At 38.2% G+C, this 18,290-nt stretch overlaps 2 protein-coding genes across 8 annotated transcripts; both read right to left on the minus strand.

Moving 5' to 3' along the window:
• Positions 1 to 553: 553 nt before the first annotated feature.
• LOC136248915 (uncharacterized) lies at positions 554 to 9,808 on the minus strand. Its single transcript, XM_066040761.1, has 9 exons — positions 9,667 to 9,808; positions 2,670 to 4,251; positions 2,522 to 2,614; positions 1,970 to 2,410; positions 1,700 to 1,801; positions 1,511 to 1,606; positions 1,364 to 1,456; positions 1,254 to 1,307; positions 554 to 1,195 (listed from the first exon to the last, which is right to left on the minus strand). The coding sequence occupies exons 2-9, from the start codon at positions 4,227 to 4,229 to the stop codon at positions 1,130 to 1,132; spliced, it is 2,505 nt and encodes an 834-aa protein (XP_065896833.1). The 5' UTR covers positions 4,230 to 4,251; positions 9,667 to 9,808; the 3' UTR covers positions 554 to 1,129.
• A 966-nt stretch (positions 9,809 to 10,774) lies between these two features.
• On the minus strand, positions 10,775 to 17,814 carry LOC136248916 (uncharacterized). Of its 7 annotated transcripts, XM_066040764.1 has the most exons (8): positions 17,432 to 17,800; positions 17,220 to 17,385; positions 17,127 to 17,157; positions 15,657 to 15,754; positions 13,021 to 13,510; positions 12,946 to 12,964; positions 12,065 to 12,270; positions 10,778 to 11,527 (listed from the first exon to the last, which is right to left on the minus strand). In XM_066040764.1, the coding sequence occupies exons 5-8, from the start codon at positions 13,507 to 13,509 to the stop codon at positions 11,240 to 11,242; spliced, it is 1,002 nt and encodes a 333-aa protein (XP_065896836.1). In that variant the 5' UTR covers position 13,510; positions 15,657 to 15,754; positions 17,127 to 17,157; positions 17,220 to 17,385; positions 17,432 to 17,800; the 3' UTR covers positions 10,778 to 11,239. The 7 variants fall into 7 exon arrangements, with proteins under 7 accessions (XP_065896838.1, XP_065896837.1, XP_065896836.1 ...); XM_066040762.1 differs by lacking the exon at positions 17,127 to 17,157 and having other exon boundaries at positions 17,432 to 17,799; XM_066040767.1 differs by lacking the exon at positions 17,127 to 17,157 and having other exon boundaries at positions 10,786 to 11,527; positions 12,083 to 12,270; positions 17,432 to 17,789.
• Positions 17,815 to 18,290: the final 476 nt, after the last annotated feature.

Below are 18,290 nucleotides of genomic sequence, written 5' to 3' on the forward strand. Positions count from 1 at the left end.
TGACCTTGTGAAGATCGCACTCCTTTAATGCACTGTATTGCTGAACTCAGCAAACAAAATGACGATCTACATCTAATCCATCCTAGTACTGTGGCATAAGGGTCATTCCATTTGTCAGACAACAAACTCGCCAATCGCTTGTAAAACACACTGGCTTCATAGCCCATTCCCCTGGAAGCAGAGAACAATATGTTCTCTGCTGCCAAAGTTCTTTATAGCAATTTTTGCAAGTGTGAAAACACGAATAAAAAAATCGAAACTTTGGCAGCTTGTATCTCAGAAATGGCTGGATTGATTTCCTTCAAATTTGGTATGTAGACTCCCCTTGCTGGCGGGCAGCTCTATAGCTAATTTGGTTCCAATCAGATAAGGGATCACTGAGATACAAAAGTGTGAAAATGACGTTTTCTTTCTTCCTGTCAATATACCCACGGTGCGGCACGCCGGCTTCTTGGGCTGCATGACACACTATCGTGTGTCTTGATAGTATTACCTAACTGAATATCAAATATAGTTGTTACACACTAAAAGATTAGAGTATCAAATTCTCAGTGACATTGACATTATCAAACATACATTATATGTATCAGGATATTTTTCATTACATCCAGGCATTTACACCAGTCAACCTTTGATACAAGGTACAGTGGAACCTCGATTAACTGAACTCTCGATTATCCGAACACCAAATCGACTGCTCAATTATGGTATTTTGTCAACAAGTGTATGCTTTATTAGAGTAGTTGAGCAAAGCTCCGTACATAAATGTATGGATGTTCAATTTTATGTACCGTTCAATTATGTGAACACCCTTTCCCTCAGATAATCGAGGTTCCACTGTACTCTGTTATCCAGGTGTGAACTATGCAGCTATTATATGTCACTAGCAAAAATTTTGAATTAGTAGTTAGTACCCTCACAAGCCACTATATTTAAAAAAAACTATACACCTGCTAGTTGTCGGAGTTAGTGTGTGCTTAGGACAGTGTACAAAAATCAAAGATAGGCCAGTATGCTAGCTACACATTACAACAAACAGACAAACAATTTCAAGAGTACTATAAATCAACTTCAGTTGATTAAAAGCAATAACTATATTTCTTCTGATCCCTTCTCTTCAACCTGACCATCAAACTGAAGCTCTTCGTAGTTTTTCACTCTTTGCTTGTGGTTCCTTGGTAGGCACCAAGTAGTTCTGAAAGTAATTTTTTTATCACAAAACATAATTGTCCATACTTTTATATTGGGGGTACCTGCTGCAGAAATCCATCCATTTGAACCACTATAACTTCTTCACTGTTTTGTTCCTGAAAGTAAATTATTAACTACTGAGTACTGTACTCCCCATTACATGTGTACATACCTGCAGCACAGGTCCAACAACATGAAACTGTTCAGTTCCTTGTTCTTCCCTCAATGTTAACACTTCCGGTTGTTGAGAATGGATACCGTATTGCTACATGAAAGGATTTATAGTAGTAGAGATATTACAAGATTTATACTGACTCACCTGAGAGTTGGTAAATAAAATCCCAGGGATAGTTGGTTGTCCTCTGCTACATTGTTGAATACTTGAGCAGCAACAGTCTGCATTAGAATCTGCCATCTGTAAGGTATAAGTGCAAACTTAATAACAAACCGTGGGAGAGAATTAATGCAAGTGTACAAAAACACAAACTTGGTCATTATTTATAATTACCTTTGTACCAGGAATAGCACCAGTAACCATTGATGACTGTGTTCTACTAATCCTGTGATTAGGGACTACAATAGTATCCACGTGAGGTTGTATCGGTTTAGCCTGTTACAGTAAAATGGGTACATCAAGTCCTCACACATAATATACACATATAAATATGCACTGTTTGTACATACATACAGACACATGTAGTGTGTATGCATGTTAACTTTATACATACAAGCATACACGTATATAAAACATGAATATATAATGTGTGCATTTACATACTTTAGGAGATTTTTTCAAATCATTCTCAGTGAAGACAGTTTTTTGACATCTACCAAGGGACAATATGACAGGCAGTGGCGATATGTGATGATGTATGACACAAGCCGAGCTTAAGAAATCATCATCATTGGTAATGTCAACAATGGATTCATTGCTATCCAGTTCATTACAAACACTTTCAACTTCTTCAGGGTGATTATCATCGTTCTCCTCATCATCATCATCTTGGTCATCATCATTGATGTCTCTGCTATTATTCTTGTCAGAATCTCTATCTCCATTGTTATTTCCACCGCCGCTACCTGTACCACTTCCACCAGCACCACTAGCACTACTGTTACGTTTGTCTTCATGTTGATTTCCATCTCCTCCTGGGGATTCATTGACACTCTCACTGTCAGAATCATTATCATCACTATCCTGACTTTGGTCATCTCGGTCCTAACATGGTATTAGAAAAATTCACTGATGTTACTTACAGCAGTCAAGTGAATGTGGTCATAACCATGTGATGTATGATCATGTGATGTACTCACAACAGTAACTACTTACCATCGTAGTTGTACCATCAACATCATCATCATGAACAACTTCTAACGGAAGTGTCACACAGTTGGATGTCAGACATGAAGACTTGTGTATGACCTTGAAGGAACATTTATGTGCAGTTAAATCATTCTGATGGTTAAAAGGAAATTACCTGTAGGAGCTGGTGAAGTGTGGCAATGACACATATTCCACGTGTAGATATTCTTCTTTCTCCTATAATAATTTGCCGTTTGACATTAAAAGTGATCTTCCACTGTCTATACCAAGGATGCATGTTGGGTGAATCGGTTGGGCTGCTGGGATACATCAGAGCAATACATTTAGCTTGCTTAGTGCCAGTATAAGAAGTCTTATCTGTTGCAGCATGTCTAAGAGGTACAGTCTTGGAAATCTCCTTGGGGCTTGTAGATATTGACCCATGTTTTCTCATTGTTTGAAAGTTTGTTTTCGGTTTTGTCTTAACAGGTGGATGCCAGGTTGTTGCATGTTCCCTGCTGCACAGAAACCCATTCCCTGTATACGGTAGTAAGTGAACATCTCGTAGAATACATCTTCCTTCTGTTACACTATCCCGGCTGACACTGAGCATTATGGATGGTGGGTATGTCAGTGAAAAAATTGCTTCTTCCAGTAAAGATGGCCTCTGTACTGTTGTAATTTCTCTATCAGTAACAGAATTTGATTTATGCTGCAACAGCCTGTTTTCATCGCTGATCTTTTCACAAGGGCATTGTGCTGAAAACCCTATGATAGGCTTTAGATTATCTACATATTTTTCATTAGCAGATGGCGACTTGTCTGAATTTTGATTCTGCACTACTAAATCTGTATTGTCACCTTTCTTTGTGGTGGTTTCATCAAACCGTGAAGTCAGTTGTCTGTTCATCAAAGATAGTAGCCTATCACTGACCAATTGTGGGTAGTTTTCTAAACAACTTTTCTCTTCTTTTGCATCCTCACAGTCGGTATGTAGTTGGCATGGCAGTTCAGTCTCTGAACAAGGTTTTTCTTCTTTGTATGCAATCTTTATTTTGTTAGCATCCTCACTGTCCAATAGATGCACTGCTTGGTTGGATTGCAACCACTTCTCATCATCCATGTTTGAAGCTTTGACAGATTCCTCATTGACTATATTTCCTGCTGCCACCACCCTGTAGTTAAGTAGGTTGGTATTTGGTGGGTCTCTTTTGTCACCTTTGTCTGTTGAGGGTAGACTTTGAGCTAAAGACTTTCCTTCAGTTGGTGGTGGACTGTTAGTAGGAGGTAAGCTTGGAGTTGGTGACAGTAAGCCAGTGTGACAATTCATCTTTGAACTGAAGATTGTTATAGTATCTGAACATGTAGGAAAGTGTTCGATTTCTAACAGCTTTCTTTCCCCACTGCTTTCTTCTGCATTTTCCACAACACAATTCAGTAGTTGCTGTTGACTATTCTCTACTGCAAACCCTGTAGGATTTCCACTAGAAGATGGTGGAGTATTCTGTGTACATTGACCATTGGCAAATAATGGACTTTGTTCTTCCTTGCTGTGATCTCTACATGGACTTTCAGGCTCCAGTGTGCTAGTGATTGGCTGTTCATGGTTTGACTGAGATTCAGCATTGCCGTATACTGAGGCCTGTGTTTGTTGCTGGTTGGTTGATGTTTGTTCTGCTGAAATAGTCATCTCTTTGTTTTTTGCCATCAGATAATTGTCAGCTTCGATGATCATTAGTGAAAAGGATCTTTTGCCACTACAATAAAAAGAATATTTTCTATGAAGAAAGTTTAAAGCAAACAGTCTTTCTGAATAGCAAATACTGAAGTAAATAAAGAGAGGACGCACCTTACAACTAACAAATGTACAACTAACAAATGTACAACATACATAATTCATTTTAAAAGTCACTGAACTGTATGTTGCATGTATACCAATATAGCCAAGCTGTGAAAATCAGTATGACCTTAAAAAGGCAGAATAAGAAGTTAAAAAATTGAAGGTGGCAGCCAAGATTATTAAAATTAGTTGGCGAGCTATATTTTAGGTACATGATTAACAATCAGTGGGCATGGCTCTGGACAGAAAAACATGTTTCCTATAAGTGGGTGTGGCTTCACCACACTTTGCTGATGAAATAGTGTAGCTCCATGTAGGCCACCTAAAAACAGTTTCATGCATCCCCAATAAGTGGGCATGGCTCATATTGTGATGGACTCTTTCAAAATCAATTTATACAAAGCAATTAAAGCTCTATCTTCAATTAACAATCGTGTGCACTATTGTAGTGTTAATGGTTGTTTAGCTCATTTCAAAAGTCTGACAAATGACTGGGTACAACACCAGGCTGGATCATCTCAGCCTGATTCAGCTTCTATCTCAATGTCCAGAGGAGGTTGGACACGCACACGTGAGTGCATACATTTTGTATTGAAAGTTTAACCAAGCGTTCACGAAAGTTTTCACAAATACCATTCGAGAGTGCACTTCAAGTTATTCAACCCCACTACTCCAGGCACGTAAATCGCTCTTGACATCTATGGGTATCATGTGTGTAAGCGTTTCAGTTTGCTGGGTGGAATCCATGTGTAATACTATAGGGATGCCTTATGTACATGTATTTAAGCACAATAATTGTCGAAGAAAGCAATGTGCACACTAACAAAGCCTCTCAGGGTATTGAAAAAGAAGAGCAGACGCCGCTAGCTTGGCCTCACAGAGAATTGAAAAGAGAATTAGAAACTCGCACACCTGCATTGCAATAAGAATTCATCTTAAGGTTACGGTATAGTCACGGGCAATCATTCAAAATTTTGAATGCCTATCGATATTTTTTGAGAAGCCCATGAAACCAGTCTAGCAGTGTGAAAAGTTTTAAATGAAGGTGAAGCCCTTCATATTGAATGTTTTTATGTAGCTACAGTGTAGTTTGAGGCAGGTGGAACACTACAATTTGTTGTAGTAACACAAGTAAGCCAGCCCGTACATCGCTCAGCTCCAGCTGTCACTACCATGTTTTTCCGCCGCCAAATACAGCAAAAGCTGTAGGTTCTATTGGCTTTTCTGGGGCATAGTGATACTGTATATTAAATTTGTTAGGTCCTGTGGAAGCGTTTTTGGCATGTTTCTCCCCAGTGAGTCGGATACAAGCCTTCAAAGAGCTTGTTTCACCCGAAAAAACTACTAAAAGTTCAATAAAACGCCTATACTACCAGTAACTTAAAAAATCGCTTCCACAGGACCTAGATGTTTTAGTTGTTTAGCCACTTGTGTTGAAATTATAAGGATTCAGTAATCTGTTAGTCTGGTTTTTGGCGGCGCGTTTTTATAAAACATCGCTCTATTGTAGACCACACACCCAAGAACAGTCGTTGTTCTGTAGTAAAAACAAACAAGCACAATTAGTTGTATTACTAACACAACACAGTTGTTGAAATTATTTATCCCTGTTAGGTTTAAAGCAGGTTTTGTAATTTGTTCCGCCCACGCAACTATTGGTGGAACAAATTACAAAACCTGCTTTAAACCAAGCAGGGATAAATAATTTCAACAACTGTGTTGTGTTAGCAATACAACTAATTGTGCTTGTTTGTTTTTACTACAGAACAACGACTGTTCTTGGGTGTGTGGTCTACAATAGAGCGATGTTTTATAAAAACGCGCCGCCAAAAACCAGACCAACAGATTACTGAATCCTTATAATTTCAACACAAGTGGCTAAACAACTAAAATATCTAGGTCCTGTGGAAGCGATTTTTTAAGTTACTGGTAGTATAGACGTTTTATTGAACTTTTAGTAGCTTTTTCGAGTGAAACAAGCTCTTTGAAGGCTTGTATCTGAGTCACTGGGGAGAAACACGCCAAAAACGCTTCCACAGGACCTAATAAATTTAATATACAGTATCACTATGCCCCAGAAAAGCCAATAGAGCCTACAGCTTTTGCTGTATTTGGCGGCGGAAAAACATGGTAGTGACAGCTGGAGCTGAGTGATGTACGGGCTGGCTTACTTGTGTTACTACAACAAATTGTAATGTTCCACCTGCCTCAAACTACACTGTAGCTACATAAAAACATTCAATATGAAGGGCTTCACCTTCATTTAAAACTTTTCACGCTGCTAGACTGGTTTTATGGGCTTCTCAAAAAGTATCGATAGGCATTCAAAATTTTGAATGATTGCCCGTGACTATACCGTAACCTTAAGAAGCACAAGGTAACGTGGTGTGGATATTGCTAAACATTTCTTCTATCACTTACGCCTCATCACATTAGAAATATGCAATTAACAGTGATAAATTTCAGAAGCACTTATATCGTGTCCAACCTCCTCTGTTCAATGTCGGCGCACTAACATTCAGGCACAAGTCATATTCTAATTAAAGAGCTCACACATGTGCAATAATTATAGTAATTACAGTAGTGTATAGTAGGGACCACAAAGGAGTAGGCGTGGCCCACAAAATAATATCACCCAAAAAAACATCCTCAATTTCCTCTAGCGACGATCAGGTAGTATTGGTTAGGTGAAACTAAGCCCAAAAGGCTTTCAGATCGACCCGAAATGCTTTCAACAAGTTGCTACGGAATTTTTAAAATAATCTATTTAACAGAATTTTCTACTGACTGAGTAAGTAACTGACTGACTGATACCTTCAGACAAGCGTAACTCGATAACAGCTAAGGCTACGGGCTTGATTTTTTCACTGTTCAACGTCGCTTCGTCCCCACAGGTGCCTTTTGGCATACCGCAGTACGTATAATGCATTCTTCATGGACTTACCAGTGTCCTCCTTTGTGTCCCATTCATCTTTGCTGACAGCGAAAAGTGTCAATTTGGCGATAGCACGTGATGGCTTCCCTTCATGTAATGGAAATCGTCCGTATTTTTCATAGCGGCTATTTTGATAGCAGAAGTGCTTGTCAAACAGTTCTTGATTCGTACTGCTGTGTAATGGGTTAGACACAGCCAACAACGAAGCGTAATGGATACTTCACCTTTCATACAATAATTGATATAAGTGGGGTTTTTCTTTCGGAATGCGTCTTGGTGTGCAGAGGTACTTTTCGAACAGTTCTTGATTCGAAAATGCTGCGTAACGGGTTGAATATAGCTGACAACGAAGCGTAATGGATACTTCACTCTTCAGACAATAATTGGGGTGCGCGGCACCATTTCAGATGCGGTATGCATGGGTTCACCAGTCATAATAATTATTTACAAAAAAAGTTAACAAACAAGTACAAAGAAAAATTTGGAATTTTCAACTAGAGTAGGGACCGTAGCACATCGATAAAAAGTACCGAAACAAGCTGGAGTAGTGCACGATATTAAATCACAGTAAAACAATAAGAAGTGTTATATCCCTACTGTGCATTTCCATTATATATGGTATCTTGAGCACAGTAGGGATATAACACTTCTTATTGTTTTACTGTGATTTAATATCGTGCACTACTCCAGCTTGTTTCAGTACTTTTTATCGATGTGCTATGGTCCCTACTCTAGTTGAAAAATTCCAAATTTTTCTTTGTACTTGTAATAATAATAGCTGTTCAGTTAGTTATAGTACTCTATTACATCAACCTTAGCCCAAGATTTAGTATGGTATTGATGAATGTCCCTCAAGAGTATCTAGATATGAACAACAATAAAATTATCTTAAAGCTATTTTAGAGACTTTCAGTGGTATTAAAGTGCAGATACAATATCATTGACTGTTTTCGTCTTGGAAAATTCAAACAAAATCAACCTAGACCATGGTCCATCTTAATTAAGCTGCTGCGTACTATTGATGTAAATGCAATTTTAGCAAACGAAAGGTCCTTATCTTCTCAGGTTTAAACCTGACATATCACTACAGGAAAGAGAAACTGAGTCGACCTTACTAAAGGAATGCTGGTCCCTGTTAAGGGCTGGTCACAGTCGCAAACAAGTAACAATCGCATCTACATCAATGGCCAACTACATAGTGAAGTGATAAATTTAGTTTTCAAACGCTCTTCTTTATCCTCAACCTCATCAGTCCAATCAACAGTCGCCTCTCATCCACAGCAACTGCAACATAAGACCACCAGCTCCCCTGATATCAACTTAACAAGTATTCATAATTGATAGGCACCTCACATTTGCAATTTTTACAACTGAGATATTGGAACCCCTGATAATTGTTCTGTAACTACATCATAATTGTATATTAGGCCTTCTGGTATACAGCCTCTGCCTTTACCAGGTACTTTAATCATAATTTAATCATAATATTGCATTGCCTTGTTGTTTTGTTCCTGAGCCCAAGTGCTGCCAGCTCAGTATATAGCTAAAGCCATATTAGTGTCTTTTGTGTTGGGTGTGAATGAACAGATGCATATGGTCATAGTAATTGTAACTCCTGTGATGCCCAATCAGTCTTTGCCTCATTTGGTAGCACACAGTTATTTGTAACTTGATAGACCACAAACATGAGAACAGAAACTAACACACCCATATGTGGTTGAGCCCACACATCACTTCAAAAAGTGCTGATCCAGTCATTGTGTGCCCAGTACATGAGAAAAGCCCCTTTCATTCAGAAGTGCAGTCCCTTTCAAAGTGCTGGGTATCGCGGAAACATAGCAAATCAACTTTTCGCCGTTGACTATGATCGTGACTCTGCTGCAGCAGCACGGAACCTACGTGACAAATGGAGATTTGATCGAGTGTGTGCACCGTGTTGCACGTCTGTTATCGACTCATGATGGTTAACGAAGGTGCGTTCACTAACATGGTATCTGTAGCGCTGTGCAGGTGAATACAGTAGATTGCGAGCAGGCAAACGTGCATTCCGTGTATACGTATACATAGCACAGTGGAGAGGCTACACTCCACCATGATATCATGTACCGTAATTTCCGGTTATTTCTTTTAGGTAATGCAATCATATATCGCGCCGCCCGCTCCAAAAGTCACGTAGCTATTAAGCCACTCCCATTACCATTTTAAGTAAAAATTGTATCAAAGCAATTGAACTTACCCCGATCCTACTTCTGTGCCTTAAAATATCAAGATATACTTTCCCTTAACCTTTCCCATCGCATCAACGCGATGTTTTTAACAATCGTTCCTATCCACTCTCGTATCCACCATTTTGTCTGACCTATGGTCTGACACGTAGTACTCAAGTACACAACATACCTGCTTCTTTGTCCCACTGATGTACCACCGCGACACTCAAGGTAGGTAATATAAGATCTGTTTTACTTCTCCTAAAGCAAACACTTATAGTTAACCTGAACGCTTGCCTCCTGATTAAAAGAAGCGCGCAATCAATCAATCGCGCGCATAAAACTACTTTTAATATTGGTTACCGTCGTTTTAGCAAAATAATTTCTATCACCTTGTGCATTCTTGAATTTCCAATTATACAGGAACTACACTGAAGTCCATGTAAATTCTAGATAGTGATATCTCACAGCCTGTCTGCAAAATCAGTGACCTATTAGGCTATTTAGTCTCATGTGGCCAGCAGTGTTGAGCAAGTTACTCTGTAAAATTAACTAGTTACATATTACTTGCAACAGAACTATTTAGTTACAGTTACATATTACCCATAAAATAAAGTAACTATAATAATATTACATATTATATTACTTTGTGTCCACAGCCTTAAGCTGTCATGTGTGAAACTACCACCTTATCACATGACATGATTTTGTTGTTGGGCAATGTGCAAATCTTGGTTATAAGTAAGAAGCTGGTGAATAAGCTTCATTCAGTAGGCTTCAATACTTCGTTGTGGCTAGGCATTACTCAGTGGATTACTAACAAGATTAGTAACTTCATTACTTGTAGTAATAATATTACGTAATATTAGACTCATTACTGTAACTATATTACTTAGGTAACGCATTACATTTGTAAGTAAAGTAACTTGAGTTATATTACCTGTTTTTATAGCGTATTTTGCTATATTACGTAACGCATTACTCCCAACACTGGTGGCCAGCTGCAGACCAACTGCTTTTCCCTTTATCACTGTCAAAAGTTGTCTGGCCATGCAAGACCACTGTAGTTGACTATTGCAAGTGCAACTAGATCAGAAATCAGAAAGTTCAACTGATATTAATTTTTAATGTTTTACCATAAACAAAACAGAACAATGAACATGTACAATAACATCATACTGTTGAGTGAAGCCATATATAGTGATCAGGTGATCTACAACATGATATACTTAATCTAAATTTCTTATATTACAGCACTCATAATTATAATTTTCCTGAAAGACCCATGCACGATCACATGAATTCCTATACATTATTTACACTCTCCATAACTAATTATCTTATTCAGTTCACTCTTCATACCACCTAGCCTCTACATTACTATTATTATTATTGGTTTTATCAGAAATATAAGTTCATAACATCATCAACAAAATCTCTTTTAAACGTTCACAGTAAACACTTGCAAGTAAATAATTAAAACAACAAACATGAATATCAATAAGATTTCAAATACAACCGCAAATTATTATTCAAAACTTTGTATCTGGAACTGGTATTTACACTTAAACTGAGTATGCTAAAACTTACTCAACTACATGCCGTACAGCATGTGTAACACCTACCACAAAGTTTCAGTTAAAACTAAAATGCATGCATACAACTAATACATAAGCGACAACCAGACAATCCATCCCATAATGATACCATCATTACTGCTACATGAACAGCCTTCAGTAGTGAGCATGTTTCACTAGACGTTCTTATAATCTGATGTTTGGAGGTAATAATGAATGTTTTTCAGTGCTTAAAACCATTTCTGCTTGTTGTGTATCAATTAGATCAAGATTGTTGGGATCACCAGACACTGGTACAGGGTTAGTAGTAACTTGGCTGGTCCATGGATTTAACAGTTCTGTTGAGTTGCTTGGTCTTTGATAAGCCACATGTTCTCCACATTCATAAGGAAGAAAAGAAACTAATCCTATCCTCTCCTGTAAATCTTGAATGTCTTCACTTATGATCAATGGATCATCAATAACAACATTCTGCTATAAATAGAGAAAACAGAAGGAATTAGTAATTGTTATTAATAACATGCCAATACATAATACACTCACTGACTCACATGCACCCATACACACTACAGGAAAGAAAAGCATTCATCTAGCAAAACACCGGGCCACCTGTATACATCATACTAGCTATATTGGTGTGAGACGTACAACCAATACATTACATTTGCAATGGATCTCATCCATATTGACGTCACAACATAAAAATGGCAGGGGATTTTGTACAGAGAGGTGTTGGGAGAGATGGCATTTTGCTATGATAATGTTTATATACTCCAGCAGGGGTGAAGGTGAGGCACTAAAAATCAGCAAAGGAAAATCCTCCCAGGGGCAGGACCAGTCAGATTGTATCAAGCCTCATGGGTGATGGTGTGGAGAATTCATAATAATGTTGACATGGTACATGCACATACACCTTAGAAACCAGGCCAAAATGCTAGTAAGAGAGTAAATTCCCTAATTCTTATAGAAATATACTTTCACAAGTGGAAATTTGATAACATACACACATACATACAAAGGGTGAATCACCTGGTTAATGATTCCATTATTATCTGGCATAACAAGAGCAGCATTCTGGGGTGGGTTATTTGTATCAGTGCTCTCTTCTACAGGCCCACCATCAGGTGGATCATCATTATCAGGTGACTGTGCATTCTTGACTGCTGGAACAAGATCATCAGCCGGTGGTCGACTATTATTGGGATCTGACTCATTTTCTGGGAAATAAAATGACCTCACGTTACACACTGAAAACTATCTGTAGAATTGTAGCCTTTAGTAGTTAGCTAACACACAAAATGTACAGTAGAACACCATTTGTCCAAACCTAAGGAGACCACCTAGTTCAGACAACTCAAAAACTCCAGTAGACTCCAGTAGAGTTATCCAAATTTCAAGTTTGGATAACTCTGAGGTTCCACTGTACTTAGCAGATGATGTAATGTACTATTGAATATACACTGAAACTCATACGCAAGACTCTAGTGAATGGCTGTAGTGAAGCACATACAGCCATGCATCATTTTTACTAGGGCTGAAACAAGTATTGCAAATACTTGAGTACTTGTTAAGATCACGTGACCCAGCTCACATGATGCACTTGCCATCAAGTAGTGACACAATGAAGTTTGATTGGCATAATTTCTTGTCAAAAACACTAACATTAGTACTTTAATACAGTGTATGTATCATCGTTGTTACTTGAAAAAGCTGTAAATTGCTTAAAGTCAGTATAAAACATGTCAAATGGGTATGACTACAAGTAGCTAGTATTCGAGAGTACTCGAATACTAAAAAACTATGATCATTTCAGCCCTAATTTTTACATAATGATACATTTGGGGACACAATTGGACAGGTTTCACAGCATGTAAACCACAATCACTACTCACCATCATTCAAACCATCCTGCTACAAGAAATAGACATTACATATAAGACCAGTCATATAAGAATACTCATACTTACCCAGCCATTATTACTGTACCCGTCTACTATTGTGGATGTCAGAGAGGATGAAGGAGAATAAGTAGTGCCAAAATTGGGTTCATTGTTGCTTGCTGATGTTTCATAAACTTTTTGTTGTGAATGTGTCACATCCTTCCTGGACCCAGCATAAGCTCTTAATTCATCAAGGATTCCTATGGCTTCTTCACTCGTCCATCCAGTCATTCCAGTGTCATTGTTAATGGCAAGAAATTCTACTCTAAGACACCTTAAATTTGCTAAATACTTCTCTACATCTGAAGACGTACGCAAAGTTTGTACTTTGCGTAGAAGATTTAGTAGTGTCTTCAATCCATTCTTCAATTGTTTACAGCTTCCAATACTTTTACAGTTGCTACTCTCACGATCTTCCAACTTTCGAAAAAGGGATTGAATCCTATCTTGCAGAACATCAGGAACTGCATCTACTATCCTATTTCGGTCAAAGTTTGTTTTCTTTCTACATGCCATACTGTTGTGGAACAAGTTAAGCAACAAATTATTACAGCACACAAAACAAAATAACACATACGAAAAAAAACATGTGGCCACATCATCAAATCTTCTTCTAAGTTAAAAACTTATTTGGCCTGTTCACAGTTGGTGGCTCAAACAATACAGAAACTTGGGAGTGTATAAACAGTGGAATGGACTACTGGAATGGTGGAATGGAGTTTTTACATTTAAATAAATCAGAACGTTTTGTTTATTACTATTAAATGTGAACCACGCAATACAAACCACCATACACAAAATTAATTTAAATTAAAAACCAGGAAGACTTCACTCCACAAGCCCATCTGTGAGTTTAAAATAACTGCATAAGCCTTTATCAAATGATGGCCTAACTATTTTGCTTTTCGAGCTGAATAGGTGGCTTAACCACACAGAACCAAGATAACATTTCATTCAGACCTATCAAGCTATGCATTATACGATGTAGCACACCAGTAGCACATACAATAGAGGAGATAAGAAATTGCTACCCTACATCATTTTCCAACCATAACTCACGGTAACCTTGGCCAAAACAAAAGGCCTAAAAACAGTTACCCAACAAAAAGTTTGATGTGTGAAACCACCAACTAACTGCATGCATCTTGCCAAAAAAAGGATTAATAACTGGTATGTATGCATTGAGCTGGATCCTAAAAAACAATCTCATGGATGCAATTACACACAACTCTTAAAAATTAGCTCAACTGTAGCACTGCTTGATCTGTTAAAAATCTTTTCGTTCAAATGCATTTACAGTCAATCTAATGTTTTCACCATGGATCTCCTATGGGGAAGCCATAAAGTATAGTGTCTATTATAGCCCTCTCTTGAACTTGTAATGGAGCCAAACCACATGTGTCTGTTGTCGATGCTTTTACTGTCACCTTTAATCATCTAGTTGGCTGAAATGTTAATTCTCTTGAGAAAAAAATCCACTTTTCATTTTGAAAGGATCCAGCTCAACTATAACTGTAACTCTAGGAAACCATGTAGGCCTAACACCATTGATATGCAAGATTGAGTCTGAAATATAATTAGCACAACAGAATTATAAACAACAAGGCCCATAGTATTATATATATGGAGTTAGTAAAACGCGGAATACGGAATAACGGAATTGCAGAATAAGCAAACTTATATTTTTCAGATTGTACAAACAATATATAAACTATAATAATTATACTTTCTTTATCTTGCAACAGCTCTGCATGACACGTCACGGTGATGAATACACCATAGCTGGGCAAGCATTAAATAGGATGAGCACAGAACCAATCATCCTAGAACGATCTACCTTCGCTAAACTTGCTTATCTATATTCCTTTAATGATACTGCTACAAAACACTAAGACCTAGTTCTATTCTTAGGTCAAACAGCTGGCCTTCATGTGTATCTGACCGAATTTATTAGAATCACACTAACTCCCTGAAACAATCCCCCAAAACTAAAATGTTGATATACTGTCAATATCACACAATTACACACAAGAGATACTTACACAGCTTCATAGGGAAAGCTTGACAGAAATCAAAGAGCTTTTACTAAACAAACGTTTCCACACTGTTTATCAACAGAGAAAGTAAACAACGCACACCCTTTTCTATATAAGCGTATACCATAAGCACATGACTAAATGCACACACCCTTTTTCTATATAAGTGCATGCCATAAGCACATGACTAAACACTGTCACAAACTCAACCACTTAACTTTGTAGTTCCAATAAGACTATATCAATAGCCAAACATAACTTATATCACAAAGTTTTCCAGTTCAGCACTAATGAAGGGCTTACATGAAAGCACAATCCTAGCCTTTACGTTCATACTAATTCTAGCCTTCTACTTTCATATTCAATGTAGCAAAATGCTTTCACTTTTATTTATACAGTCTCTGTAGACATTTTCTGCACATGGCTTCTGTTTGGAGTGCAGTGACAACGAATATATGATTCATTAACTAAGTATTGAGTGTCTCAACATTTACTTCAGCCTAAGTATCCTATATAGTATACAGTCCTGGATGGCACACACCAGCTTCCTAACAATGATTGTATGATGCCACACATTTAAGTTTGACTAGATACTACCTTTGCTAAAACATTTTGTACTATACTTACCAGGCCACTTGGCAGCGTTGTCAACTTCTAGGCCAGTAGAAACAATGACCAGGTCTCCTGGTTGTGTATAGGAGCCATTGTGCTTCTGTGACTCTTGCCTATCAAAAGAATTACAATTACAAATGTAACACTCAAACAGCTGGTATTCACAGGCATTTCAATCAATAGTGGAACCTCTCTACCCAAATTAAGGACACAATAGAAAAACCTCCATAATAAGAGAAAGATTTTGGTCCTAATAGATCTGGCTCCATATACCCCAGAAAGAGGGAAAACCTCCATGTTACAGCAAATATATGTCTAAAATTCTGGCCTATCTGTATGGAGAGGTTCTACTATACAACCAAGTTTTTAAATTTAGGTCACCTCATTATTGGGACCATATTTTTTTTGGTACCTTAACCCTTACACCCATGAAGAACTTTTGGGGAGTGCGTGTTTACATAATATGGGCACACTGTAGTATATTGATAGTGACCACATCTGCGTAGGCGGACAATCATGTGACAGTCATAAAACACTATGCACATTCCTGTAAACATGCCCTTATATGTATACTGTGTTGTTGTATAAAGGCACGTATATTTGACAGTTATACTCGGTTGTACAGGCAGAAGCAGAATATGCAACACACACATGGGCTAACAATTTAATTCTTATAGCCTAAAACTACACATTGATCAAAAGTCTGTTCACTGGGCTACTTGGAGATGGTTAAATTAACACTGTAACTACAGCAGCTTACTTGTTATGATCAACAGTGAGTCGCATCTTTGTGTTTCAAAATGCTTGCCACGTCTTAATTTCAATTGTGGGTTTAATCTTATATGGCCTGATAGAAAATTTAATGGCAAAACAAAAGGAACTAGTTGTAAGTTGACAGGAGCAACCACCATCAAGTTTTGGATCATTTTATCGAGGTATGTAAAGGGTTTGTGTGTTTCCTTACCAAAAGTTATTTACACGACTAGTTTTGGCCTTACTGTTTAGCATTAGGAAAAAACCCTTGGTGTCATTTTAATCCTTGTTACATCCCAAGTAGAATGACATAAATTGCATAGCCATAGGATGGATACTTCAAAAGTTTACAGTGCTTTGTGCGAGGCATGCATATTTGGGCCAGTTTTCTGGCCTATGTGGGTTTAAGGGGGTTAAGCCATTAAGGTGGCCTATAATAATGAGCTTTTACTGTACTGTGCTTTTTATTTAATACACCACCAAAGAGGAGGCTGCTAACCAAATGGCAATGAGAACATTAGTTTGCTGGTAAAGACATACCTGGTTAAAAAAAAATGCAAAATAGTCATGTTGTACCGTATAGCCTAAATATTTCGAGGGGCAAATATTATTTATTTATTATCAATTTACCACAAGGGAAGGAACGGTACAAAAGGCAAGCCTGTACAAGGTACTGTCCTAATACAAAACACATACAACCACTAAACAAAACACACACAAAATAACACTTACAAAACAAATATTTCGAGGTTGAGCAATGTTGCTAAAAATAAATTGTTTCAATGATGGTATCAATCAATGTAAATCATAAAAATCTTGTCATACCATTTTTTAGCGATTCTCTTCGTCCAAGTCTACTCTGTCGACTCTGTCTGTGGAGTAAGCCACTTGGCATGCCTAGATAACTGTTGCTTCCACTTTGGCATCATTGCATGACTTCTAATCATGATCATAAGGTACTCGAACGGAACCACAGGCCAACAGAATGATCCTAACAATACAAGATAACGATTAAAATCGAACAAATTAAACCTTACCACGTCCAATAAACCGCAAAAATTCAAATCTTCGTGCGCGCGTTTTAATGCAAGACATTGGATAGTCTCGCGTAGCCAGACCACTACACGAGACTAGACATTGGAGTGTGCCGGTACTACCATCTTGGCCGCTCGATCTTGGCCACCTGAGCACAACTTCGAGAGTTTTGTTCTAGATCTGCATTGTTGACATACTCGAGAATAAAGTTAAGGAACCATTCCATGGTAACTGATTAGTCTCGCGTAGCCAGACCAACGCCCACACAAAAGAAAAGTAGTGGTCTGGCTACGCGAGACTAGGTACTGGTGATGAGGTAAGCGTTACATCACTAGTCTCGCGTGGCCAGACCGCTATTTCAGCGCAGGGGCTTATCGATTAGAGATTATAAGCGCCCGCACTGAAAAGGGTCTGGTCCAGTTCGTATAGGCAAGTCGTCCTCAGCTGTCAGCACCTTCGTCAACCAGACCCTTTTCAGTGCGGGCGCTTATAATCTCTAATCGATAAGCCCCTGCGCTGAAATAGCAGTCTGGCCAGGCGAGACTATTACATCACAAGGCATGAAAAACAGGCTTGTGTGGCATGTTTTGCATGCATAGTTTATGTTGTGGCTGTGGTAAATGGTAAAGACTTCTGGGTGTCTAGACCTGTTATTATAGGTGTATCAAGCTACTAGAAGTTACAGTACTTGCCCACTACCAGCCAGCCTATGTGAAGAATCTCCTAACTCTCATTGTCCTCGCATTGTCCTGGGACCACAACACTGGCTTCCAAGTCTTTTTTTTTTTTATTCCGGCCCTAATGGCACTCCCATCCTCCCTGATCTCTAGCTAGAAGTTAAACCTAATTTAATTTATAAAA

The sequence above is a fragment of the Dysidea avara genome, chromosome 3, assembly GCF_963678975.1.
Source record: "Dysidea avara chromosome 3, odDysAvar1.4, whole genome shotgun sequence".
NCBI classification, from domain to species: Eukaryota; Metazoa; Porifera; class Demospongiae; order Dictyoceratida; family Dysideidae; genus Dysidea; species Dysidea avara.